Source organism: Mizuhopecten yessoensis, unplaced genomic scaffold (genome assembly GCF_002113885.1).
Source record: "Mizuhopecten yessoensis strain PY_sf001 unplaced genomic scaffold, ASM211388v2 scaffold2781, whole genome shotgun sequence".
NCBI lineage: Eukaryota > Metazoa > Mollusca > Bivalvia > Pectinida > Pectinidae > Mizuhopecten > Mizuhopecten yessoensis.
Genome location: NW_018404716.1, coordinates 209,863 through 222,608, shown reverse-complemented (window position 1 = coordinate 222,608; position 12,746 = coordinate 209,863). Strand labels below are relative to the sequence as shown.

At 37.1% G+C, this 12,746-nt stretch overlaps 1 protein-coding gene across 2 annotated transcripts; it reads left to right on the top strand.

Annotated features, from left to right (window-relative positions):
* The first annotated feature begins 218 nt into the window (after positions 1 to 218).
* On the top strand, positions 219 to 12,736 carry LOC110446549 (ras-associating and dilute domain-containing protein-like). 2 transcript variants are annotated; one of them, XM_021491746.1, is made up of 12 exons: positions 219 to 445; positions 1,687 to 3,346; positions 5,210 to 5,247; positions 5,468 to 5,717; positions 5,882 to 6,095; positions 6,736 to 6,914; positions 7,973 to 8,120; positions 8,428 to 8,571; positions 8,853 to 10,061; positions 10,214 to 10,329; positions 10,689 to 10,828; positions 11,244 to 12,736. In XM_021491746.1, exons 2-12 carry the CDS (start codon positions 1,736 to 1,738, stop codon positions 11,341 to 11,343), a joined length of 4,149 nt encoding a protein of 1,382 aa, XP_021347421.1. In that variant the 5' UTR covers positions 219 to 445; positions 1,687 to 1,735; the 3' UTR covers positions 11,344 to 12,736. The 2 variants fall into 2 exon arrangements, with proteins under 2 accessions (XP_021347421.1, XP_021347422.1); XM_021491747.1 differs by having other exon boundaries at positions 424 to 445; positions 1,729 to 3,346.
* The last annotated feature ends 10 nt before the right edge of the window (positions 12,737 to 12,746 follow it).

Genomic DNA, 12,746 nt, shown 5'->3' with positions numbered 1-12,746 from the left:
ACCGTTTAGGACCGATCTGTTTCGGAGCGCTCCGTTTACCAAATCACTTTATGGGTAGAGGTCAGCATATCTTTATGAACCCGTCAAGAAATATCGTCTAGGGATCGGAAAACAAGACCACCATGTTTCTGTAATGCGCTAACACGTAATGTAATACGTAAAATTTTGTCAATTTTAGGTAAGTTATAAAGCGGCGAGTATTTAGTAACAACACTCAATCGGTGGAGTTGACAATGGACGAATTTAAGAAAACAGTGCCGACATTTTACTGTTAATCCCGCTATGTAGAACATTATGTACAACGGTGTTGGGTAAGTGATACGTATAAGTACCTACAATCGGATTACTCCTCCCCAGGACTGAGTACACAGGAATGTTTCAGCGAATACGTGTATTGGACAGATCAGTCGCCGGGTACGCGCACTACCATTAACACCGACACAAGGTACGTAGTGAAACTAGTAGGTTAACGTGTGTTTTCCCGACTATTAACTCTAACATTTGTTGTAAAATCGATGAAATATAATATGGGTTTTCTCTTTCGTAAGCAACTTTTACCGTGGGAAAATAATTGTAGTCAGTTGGAAACGTTTTTGTTTAAGTAGCTGTGGACGACATTTACACTTGTGTTATAATTATAACATATCTATGTTTTTTTCTAAATCGCACAAGACGGTAGATATGTTGTAATTAGTACGCTTTGGCACAGTTGTAGACATTTATAACTATTTGGTACAATGCAGTCATTGAGCGAATCTTGGAGTATAGTCAATATACTTTCAAGTCGACGAAGAATCTCAATATGAACTTTTCAATCGATCGTAAATGGCCTGACTTTTATTGTTAAAAAGGTGTTTCTTGTGGAGAGGTCGACTGCCCAATCAATGGAAAGGATATTTTACCTACAAAGTCAATAGTTATATGTTATAACAGTAAACCGCTCAATACACAAACAGGCAGACAAACGTGATACGGGATTATCTACTATGGAGTGGGCTTCCTCTGTTTAATGGGTAAAAATCTTACCAAAAGTGGACCATTGTTGGTAAGGTGGAATGTTTTCATAAATAGATGAATCGGGTTTTGTTGACGGGAACATGACAAAGCTTTGTATAGACTTATACAGTGTAGAGTGTATTGTGATTTAACGCCATTGTCTTCTATGTATTGTGTTGTACTAAAAACGAAATGAACATCGGATTCCAGCGTTAAATATGAGCCAATCACAATACCGGATTTCACACACGCTGACCATACTAAGTAGACCGTGTAGTGTAATTAGAGTTACCTTTTATTTCAGAACAATGTTGACGCGTATCGTCATAATTACACCATAAATATCTTTCTTATAATTGTGTCTTTGTCAGTCTAATTTGTTTCGGATGAACTTCTTTGAAAACCGCCTTAAAATATATCTTATTGTCTTACCAGACGTTTTAGGCCCGGCGAGAGAAATCAATCTGTTAATGTAAATTATGAAAGTTCCTGCTATTTCAGGTGTAAGCTTGTAAAATAGATGTTAACTTAGTTTACATACCCCATGGAAGCCATTCACATGGATTATTACAGACACATAAAAAAGGCGTATTTGAACGATCAAAGACACTTTGAAGCAGAATTTTAACGATTTAGTGTATAATGAAGATGATCACCATGCTCGTATTCTTTCTATATACTTTATTTCAGACTGCTGTCTTTCGAGTACTATAATGATTCCGTGAGTTTTAGTTCCAGTATGGAATCCCTGACTTGGCAGGGTGGACCAGTTCCGGTCCAATACATGGACGACGGGACGGACAGTGGTTGTGACCTAGAAACGTCCGTGTTTCTGGAAGAACACGCTATACGGCGGACTATTATATATTCCGGTAGAAATTCCAAACACTCTAGCAGTGATGATCATTCTCTTCCAACGGAGCTCTCCACGGACCATTCGTCTCCGGGGGTACTTAAGATATTTGGAGGGACTATAGTTCCTGGTGTGGAGTATAAGAGTGTGCTTGCCTCATGTCGCTCCACGGCCCCCGAACTAGTGAAGCAAGCCCTTGAAAGGTACGGCTTGTCTGCTACACTTCACGATGAATATGTACTATGTGATGTAGTCGGTCGGGCCAACGCCGGAAGTACTCGCAGGCTGGATGTGAACAACAAGGTCAAACAAGAGCCAAGGTGGAAGAGGATGTGCTCTAGGATATTATCTGATAAAGACAGACCACTGTTTCTACAAAAGTTTTGGCGGCCTTCGGATGGATTCTGCCGGAGATATGAACTTCGCAGGAAAATGGAGGTGATAGATTCCATGGGCGACGATGACACCTACGGATTAAATGAAAATGCTAGAAAGATATCTTTTTCTAAGCTTAGGCCTGGCGCAATACCTTTCTTTGTTCCCTGGACACAAAGCCTGGACAGATTAAGAGATGAATACGATTTAGAGGGAAGTTCGTCTTCCAATTCGTGGACGTGCAATAATAACAATCAAAACAACCTGATGCGAAGTATAAGTTTTGACGTTAAAGGGCAGCGAACAGACGTCTCCCTTCCCAGTAAGACTGGTTCAGATCACGTGCTCGCCCCTATCTCTCGGCCGTTTCTTTTGACACTGAGGGGGTATGATGTTAACAAGGACTCGCTTTTCTACATCCTCGAGGGTAAGACGATGCTTGTTTGCTGTCCCGACGGTGCTGTGATGAACAAACCGTGTATGACACTTTCCGCCCCCGATATCAACCCCCAGCACTGCCACATTCACCTGAAGCGGTCCTCGTATTCACACCTGTCAGGAGCACTCCACCACAACTACTGTCTGGAGGTGGAATGCAATTTGACCTCTAACATCCGGGTGAACGGTTCAGCCGTCGTGGGTAGGGAAACACTTCAAGCAGGAGACATCATTTCAATCGGTAACTATTACGTGTTTCTCTTCAAAGACTTCACGGCAGGAAATGATATCCCGTCAGACCTTCCTTGGATATCATCCTCGTCGGATGACATATTCAGTGATAGTATGCGACGTAAACAAAACAACGCCAAACGTCATCAAAATGTAGTCCATGTACCTCCGCTCATGCTTGGTTCTACAGATGACAATATCTCAATTACCACAATGGAGTCTCAAGGAACAGAGGTTCAACGAGAGAAATTCAGATTCGCGTATTCCCGTGAGAAAGAAGACGAACTTGTTAACGCAATAGGTGCTGTTATACGGCTTGACCAGACGAACTTTGTCCTAGCGCCTGCATACCTGTACAGTATGTGCATTCAATTTTCCTGTGTCCGGTTCGATCCCTATCAGATACGAAACCTGTTGCTGAGAATTCTTGCGGCCGTGACGGAAAGTGCTGCGGTAAGCTGCGTTCATGGATTATCAAAATAAGATATATCATAACTATAATTAAGATTTCTTGCTAGACCGTTTCTCTAGATAAATGATATTTCGCGTAAGTTGATAAATATTTCTGCAAAAATTCAACTTAAGTATCGATTCGCGAAAGTCTTACTGCCATGTTCAAATAGCTAGGTACGTGTAAGAACGCGAAAATAACTATGGATGAAAAGAATCTACAGTATATGACTGTAGGTATTAGACTATAAGTATTAAATCTACAGTTCGGAAATATAGGTATTTAATCCACAGCGTAGGGATATAGGTAGGTAATATATACAGTGTAGGAAAATAGGTTTGTAATATGTACCGTATATCAATATAGATATGTGAGCAATAGTAAAGAAAAATAGATATATAATATACAGATTAGGAATAAAGATATGTGATCTACAGTATAGTAATAAAAATATGTAATGTAAAGTAAAAAATAAAGATATGTAATTTACAGTATAGGAATAAAGATATGTAATCTACAGTATAGGAATATAGATATGTAATCTACAGTATAGGAATATAGATATGTACTCTACAGTATAGGAATAAAGATATGTAATCCACAGTATAGCAATACAGATATGTAATCTACAGTATAGGAATAAAGATATGTAATGTAGAGTAAAAAATAAAGATATGTGATCTACAGTATAGGAATAAATGTATGTCATCTACAGTATAGCAATAAAGATATGTAATCTACAGTATAGGAATAAAGATATGTAATCCACAGTATAGCAATACAGATATGTAATCTACAGTATAGTAATAAAGATATGTAATTTACAGTATAGGAATAAAGATATGTAATGTAGAGTATAGGAATACAGATATATAATCTACAGTATAGGAATAAATGTATGTAATCTACAGTATAGGAATAAATGTATGTAATGTAGAGTAAAAAATAAAAATATGTAATCTTCAGTATAGGAATAAAGGTATGTAATCCACAGTATAGCAATACAGATATGTAATCTACAGTATAGGAATAAAGATATGTAATGTAGAGTAAAAAATAAAGATATGTAATCTACAGTATAGGAATAAAGGTATGTAATCTACAGTATAGGAATAAAGATATGTAATCTACAGTATAGGAATAAAGATATGTAATCTACAGTATAGTAATAAAGATATGTAATTTACAGTATAGGAATAAGGTATGTACTCTACAGTAAAGCAATAAAGATATGTGATATACAGTATAGGAATGGAGTTATGTAATCTACGGTATAGCAATAAAGATATGTGATCGACGGTATAGGAATGGAGTTATGTAATCCACGATATAGAAATAAAGATATGTAATCTACAGTATAGGAATAAAGATATGTAATAGACAGGGTAGGAGTATAGTTATGTAATCTACGGTATAGGAATGGAGTTATGTAATCCACGGTATAGAAATAAAAATATGTAATCTATAGTATAGAAATAAAGATATGTAATAGACAGGGTAGGAGTAAAGTTATGTAATCTACGGTATAGGAATAAAGATATGTAATAGACAGGGTAGGAGTATAGTCATGTAATCTACGGTATAGGATTGGAGTTATGTTATCTACAGTATAAGAATATACAAAATAGGAATATACGTGTGTACATGTAATATACATAGTAAGAATATATGCATGCAATTTACGAAATAGGAATACATTTAAATAATTTGAATTAAATGTTAAACAGCTTTGTGTTGCTGAGTGTGCTGAAAGAAAAGGAAAAACACCATATATAGTGTTGTGAAATATCTGTATGTTGAAATGGCATATAATCTCTTAAGTGATGGAATATTAACTACTTTTGTATTATTTTCTTCGATTACAGGCAATATCAAAAGCACTGAAGGAAAACAAGTTCAACAGGTGAGCAAGCATTTGTTAGTATTCAAGGAATATGAACTAAAATATATTAATTTCTTTCACAGCATAAACTACAAAGCTATAGTAAACTGTAATATAAGTGGTAACGATAAATCTGACTATTCCGTTTTGAATTTATTCTCAAATAAAATAGCTAAGAATCATCCAGGGTCGATTTCGTGATATCCAATAACTGTTTTTCTGTTTATTGTAAATGTTATAGCGGTTTGGTGAGAAGCAGGCGTCACCCGTCCGTCAGTGAAGATTTCCTCAGGGAGATGCTTCAGTGGATTTCCAACTGTGTTCAACTTATCCTTTACCTCAGGGCAGACAACTTCCGGTTACCCAGAACAAGTGTAACGCGTGGCAGTCCCCTTGACAGCGATGTCCATGCGGCGTTTCGTGACCTTGCAACAGGACTGGAAGAGATAGTTGTATTCTGCTTTCAACAGTCTATTTACACGATCACCAAGGTAATGTTTTAAACTAAGTGGTAAAGATATTTCCATACAATTTATTCTGATGAAACACAATAAAATCATGCAAAACTAACAACAAAGTTCTTCAATGGTATATATTTACATTAGTGCTTTTTATTAAACATTATGTTTCAGAATTTCTGTTATTTTCCTTACAGGCTCTATACTTACTTCTACCTATTTTGTTGGATGGAAACCCTTTCACGGAAGATGCCGGTAGTAGACACGGTGTTGGCAAGGTGATCGCCATCTTGGACAGTGTAGCCGGATTAGTCGTTTCATTGCGTCTGCACAATGACGTCATCAAACAACTATTTATGTACATATTCTTCTTCTGCAGCACGTCCGTTTTCAACCGTCTCTTCCTGAAAGGTGAGTAGGTTTCTTGGTGTGCATTTTCACTGCATAAATTTAAAATCTATTTTGTTTATATGTTATATGGGGCAAGACATAATTTCAACAGTGTAGATAATACAAGGCTGTCACATTTTCAGAGCGCCCTTTTCAAGACAAAGAAATATTTACATCACATTAGAACCAGAGAGAAATCTAATAGGATATAATATCATTTATGTTTAAACTCAACAATCTCCTCGGCTAGCGTAAGGCAAAGGCATAATTTACGCTGACTGCATCGTTGACAAAAAACAAGGAACCCCCAGAAAATTTTACAAACTTGTATTGTCGACACTGTTGGGATAACTTCCTTATCCTTATTCTTATTTTTAGTAATTCGTATCCTGCGAACATACGTTTGTATGATTTAGTGTGATATGGGAGTTAACACGTTGAAATTACTTCTTTGACGTATAAATACAAATAGTATTTTGACTGTTTATTGTGATTTAATACGGGTTTTTTTCGATATAAGATTCCGTAATATGTTGTGCATTTAACGTTTCTAACATCCATATCAGAGCGAACCCTATAAGAAATGTTAGAGGCTTGTACTTCAGCTATTATTTGATGTAAGCCAATTGATTTCGTTTCATAATGATAGTAATTTCTATAGAACCAGATGCAGCTGAACAGTACTACACCTGGGCAGCAGGTGTGCGGATCAAAGCAAATCTTGGTAAGCTCGAGGAATGGGCGATCAGAAACAACTTAGATGAAGAATTTGAACATCTTTTCGAACGCTTGATAACAGTAGCAGAATTCCTTTCAACATCCAAAGCTTTATTAGAAAAGGTAAGCTATCGTATATTCTTACTTTGCTTTATCAAATTAAATATCTTTCAATGAAAAGAAGTGCATTGTAACATAACTTTGGATGAATTTGAAATAAAGGTATGATATTAACAGCTATATTTTTAATTTGAATGGTAAAATTAATCACAATCCTACAGTTCATGGTAGGGTAATAAGCCGGTGACCGGATTATTTGTTGAGATATAGTTTGTAAGTTTATCATATATTATGCTATTCAATACAAGTATAAAACTGGAAAAAGTAGTAAGTGACACCATCTCATTACTAGAATACGATTAGACTAACAGTGTAGAAACTTTCCATTTTTTATAAAAACTACACAGTACACAATATTCGTAGAAAGAGATTTTTATAAATATTGTAAATTAATCATTATTACTAAAAAAAACATCTTCCTTAACAAATGATACAATCCTGTATCGTTCGTAGAATAAAAACGATGGTTTTTATTCAAATAAATGACAGCTTACATTTGACTAGCACAATTAAAAATGATAAAAAGAGGTTTTTAATCACAGCGTAAGAAAAATAATAAATATACATTTTGTATATACACATGTGACTGTTAGGGTTGGTGATTCCGGGGTTCAGCTCTCCCATCTCCCGCCAGGTCAAAAGAAATTGTCCTCATATAAGAGGGCTTACATTTGCAATGTACATTTTTCATCACAAAATAAATATATAATACTGCTGTTTTCTCAGTATTGGCTGAAGGTTAAAACATCGAAGTGCTGATTTTAAAAAAAAAATCCTGAATGGAGATTATAAAAAATGTTTGCAATACTATTACACAAGAAAAACACACATGTTTCACATTTGTCTCTCTCTAATACAACATACATACAGAAACGTTGGAATGATTTGAATTATTTTTTCTCCAAAATAACCACATGTGCGAAAAGCTAAAACGTTTCACCCGCTCAATATTTAGCCCTATCATATACTTCTGTTTGATGTAATTCTTCACTGTATGATGTACAACTCTTTGGTTGTAAATTCAAACGATACCATTTTTCATTACATTTTGTGTCTTTCAGTATGATTGGCTGACAATGAAAAAGCATTTTCATCCCCTAAACGAGGCTCAGTTGTACCGCCTCCTTTCTGGTTACCATGCCGACAGACATATCATGCCAGAAAATTGGCATCCTTCACCGGAGGATGTGGAACTTGCTCTTAGGGAAGGTACGCCATCTTTTTCCGGACAAAGCTTCTCATAAATCACTTTTCGAGAGAGTGAATGATCAAATAAAAAGGGAAGGTTATAATGTTATATTTATATTAGCTTTTTAAAAAGTTATATTCTCTATAAAACTGTGTCCACGTTGTTTCTATTTTATAGTAATTTGAAGAATAATTTAATTCATTATGTGCGATTTCTGATTAGTAAATTTAGTTTTACACGAATATATTTTCTTATAAAGAATGTTTACGATGACAAATACTGTAATATTGCTGAACCTATTGAAAGCTCTGATTATAATCTTTCTAGACGAGGTGATGCTCGACCTCTCTGGTCACCCTGCATTCCTGCTTCCCACGGAGGGATGTGACATCGATCTTATGCATCCCCCGGATGCTGGACAATTCTGGGCTCTCTTCAAACAGCTTTATGCACAGTTTGGTCTCTCAGAAGGTACTCTTTTGCCACATACACTGGTATTTCTAATATATATCTTCATGAGCCGATTGTATATACAATGCGTTTCCCTTTCCCGATGCCCTTCTTGGCACAATAACAAATATATGTAAGTTTTTCAAAAACACCATCCCCCCGGTTACCAGTATAACTTCAAAATAAGAAGAAAGCATACAACCGATGAAAAAAAATTCAACGGTCAAGAAAAAAAAATGTTATTAGATCCAATAATTCATCGAATTTAGTAATATTCTGCTCCTACGTATCTCTCTTTGCAGATGAAAGTGACATTGGTCTAAGTCCTGGCAACACACCGCGATTCACAGGGAACTTTCCTAAGGTCGAGCTGCAGAAATCTTTCTTCTGTCAGACCTCGTCTTCCAGATCTCGAACCATGTCTCCCCACCGGAAAGTACAGTTTGTTGCCGACACCGACAGTAGCACACAATCGACCCCCAGGGGACGGAAAACCCCAAACGGTGTGGTGCCTGGGTCATCGCCTAACTTGTTAAGTAAGGTTACTGATAAAAATAAAACTACTGCACCCGTAAAGCCAAAACGGAACCTACTCAAATCAAATCTCAGTCCCCGACAGACAGACTCACCGGATAAAAGACTTGATATGTTAATCAATAAGTCAGGGTCACCTGTCATGGCAGGTGGTGACGTCACGGATCGATCTGAACCAGAATCTGTCACCATGGATACAAGTACAAGTCCAGTTGGCATGCATACGGATACAATTCCGGTAGTATCAAGTAAAAGCATGTCTATTGAAGAAGCTGCGGTCAAAGCGGACAACCCAGAGTACACGCGGAACTCGGCAAATGCAATCAGAGTTTCAGCCCCGCCACCAGTACCACCGCGACAGCCAATGAACGAAGTGTCTCGTGAAAAACCAACTGGTCGGAGAGTTCAAAGGTCTGTAAGTGACATATTGGGAAGACCTGACATGTATCAGGACTCCTGCATTGACAGCGAACAAAGATCAGATTTTGATAGGATGGGAAATCACACGGACGATGAACAAGGAAAAATTTCTGCTAGAAGCGGATACCACACAGATGGGGAACAAAATAATAGCTCTGCTAGAAGCGGATACCATACAGATGGCGAGCAAAATAAAAGTTTTGCTAAAAGCAGAAATCATACAGATGGCGAGCAAACTAAAAGTTCTGCTAGAAGCGAATACCGTGCAGATGGCGAGCAAAGTAAGAATTCAACTAGAAGCGGAAACCATATGGACGGTGAGCAAGATAAAAGTGCTGCTAAGAGTGGATACCATACGAAAGGTGAGAAAGATCGAAATTCGACCAGCTATCATACGGATGGCGAGCTTGCATTGGACAGAAACGGGAATGATGAGGAAGAAGAGTTCTGCTCTAAAGATCTGATGCTTTCCGTCAATAAGCAAATTTTGGAAGCCCACAAGCAACATTCGGAGCAAGCCCTTCCCGTAGCATTGCCACGCTCTCCGACCAATATACGTAAGTATAGCATTAGTTACAATCATCTGTATTAAACGTTTTAAAAATTTGGTTTGTTTAATTACAGTAAATAGTTAATTTGCAATGTATTATTATCTGAACTGGAGAGAACCGTTCAAAATTGCTAACATTCTGCTTTTTTATTATTGTAGACGTCGAGGAACGGTTCGATATGTCTACTTCGTCCCGTCTTTCCAGTAATCCTGTCTTTTCAGTCAATGTCCGAAAGGGTAACCAGGGCCTCGGTCTAGGTCTTATCGATGGCCTGGTAAGTAAATGGTGGATAATACTCAGAAAACACGGTAACAGTTTTAAACCGCTCCCCAAATATACTTCATACTCCTTGATTAATTCGTTTACTACTGTCACAATGACACTAAAAGATTGAAAAAGCCAAAACCGATGAGAAAAGACGTTAAAAAAATCATTAGGTACGTCAAAAACCGGTGGAAAAACAGAGATTAAGCTCCGCAAGAATAAACATCAACTGCAATACATAAGACATCCATCATGATGTCGAAGGTTACGTTCGGAAAAGGGTAGTAGGATTGTTGCGTCAACAAACTGGTCTCTGCATGAAGGTTAATATAATCACATTTTCTTTTTTAAATACAAATTCTATTACAGTACACCCCACTGCGACTGGCCGGTATCTACATTCGAAAGGTCCTACCCGACAGTCCGGCAGCTCTGAGTGGAAGTCTGCATGTAGGGGACCGGCTTCTATGCGTCAATGGCAAGAGCATTGTTGGAGCGGACTATCAGAGGTAGTGAATTGTTATAGCAGTTTAATTTCAATCTCTCGGGATTCTGGATGACATCTATCGGATGAAATTGTTTAGTTTTTGTACTACAAAACACCAATGAATCTTTTCAAGACTTTTCCACAATGAAGTGATATTGTCTTATACACGTTTTACTAGCAGGTTTTCCTTGAATACGTTTTCGCATTGATCAGTTCCTACACTTTCTTCAGGGACATCATACAGAAAACTCTTTCAGTAATGTTATCACATGGGAAGAACAACTTCGTCTAAAATCTACTTTGACCGAGCTAGAAAAAGATTTAACCCTTTTGATTTTCAAGTGCTGGTGGAAAATATTTGCTTATGGATATGATTGCATTTTTTAATGATCACCTTTTGATAATATTTTCATAAATATTATCCTTTTTGTTTGCAGTGCAATGCGTTTAATAAAGGCTTCTGGTGAAAATCTTACTTTATTGGTGGCTAAAGGAAACAGATCAATCGCTGGGAAAATATCCTCTACGAATTGCTGAATGTCGTTACGCTTGGATTATATACTCGATGTGTATTTCTGATATGACCAAATGCTTTCACGACTAGAGGAGACAAAGATGTAGACAAGCATTTCCTCGAAGAATACTGAACCGCATTTTGTATAATTTGTTTATGTGCATTGACGTCTTCAGAAACCGGGAAAGTGCAATTATTTTGATTGGAATCGGCATATCTCCGGGAGATCGGCTGCGGCGAGTACTCCATGTATCTTGATATACGTATACTCTATACAGGGTTTTGGCACCGTGAATCGTCTAAAAACGCAACCTCAACACGGAGTAGTTTATTTACAGTACGGTCTATGCATTATTTGTAAAACTGATGTCAGTGTTTCCATGCACGACTTAATACATTTGAGAACAATTTTACCGATACGAAGCATTTTAAGCGCCATGTTCTTAATCAAGCATTGCGCTTCAGTTGTTAACTGCCTGTAACTTCTTCGATGCATGATGTACATTTGTTCTTTCAGACTGTTAAATTTGCTATTGTGAGCAATATGAAATGCAACATGGGGGTTCCCCAGACTTTCAATGCATTTTGACGCACAGAGCATGCGCAGGTACTGTATCAACTTTCAGCTGTTGATCTTAATTAGTAATCATCAATAAAAATGTATTACCTTATGAACAAAAAAGACAACATATTTTATCATGTCAACTTTGTGACATTCAGCCTTGAATAAAGACACGAAATGTTGACCGTCTGATCACAGCAATGTTGACTGTCTGATCACATCAATGTTGACTTCTGATCACAGCAATGTTGACTGTCTGATCACAGCAATGTGACTGTATGATCACAGCAATGTGACTGTATGATCACAGCAATGTTGACTGTCTGATCACAGCAATGTTGACTGTCTAATCACAGCTGTGTTGATTGTCTGATCACAGCAATCCGTAGCTCAGACAGTTTAAAAAGTTTCGTTTGATCATCGAATGCTCGGACATTCGAACCAGTGTCCCGGGGATTATTTTTTTTTACACAATAATTTGACATTGTAGATCGAGAGATTGGGAAAACGAATATTGTTTTTCAGAACAGTTAGTCTGTACCTATAAACAATTCACAGCGTTACAATAAAATATCTATAGATAAACATGCCTCATCATTCATAACTGATATTATTTAATTATATGACCTAATTTGTCAAACACAAACTGGCCCGTTGAATCAATGTTTCTGCTAGTTCAACTCATTATGAGAGAGCTGACCTCATACCCAAGACCAAAGTGAGTGTTACATGTTCTATTTTACCGAAGGAACGCACATACGTATCCCCACCACATAATTTGGCAGGAGATATATATCGTACATGAAATTGAACAGCATTAATGATATACGAGTAATTGTTATAATGGTGTTGGTATATGTGTAT

Excerpts from the sequence above, each read along its gene's own strand:
- LOC110446549 (XM_021491746.1), top strand. The coding sequence starts at position 1,736 with ATGGAATCCCTGACTTGGCAGGGTGGACCAGTTCCGGTCCAATACATG. Across the intron at positions 5,248-5,467 it reads AAGGAAAACAAGTTCAACAG|CGGTTTGGTGAGAAGCAGGC; the intron begins GTGAGCAAGCAT and ends TAAATGTTATAG. Across the intron at positions 10,062-10,213 it reads ACGCTCTCCGACCAATATAC|ACGTCGAGGAACGGTTCGAT; the intron begins GTAAGTATAGCA and ends TTATTATTGTAG.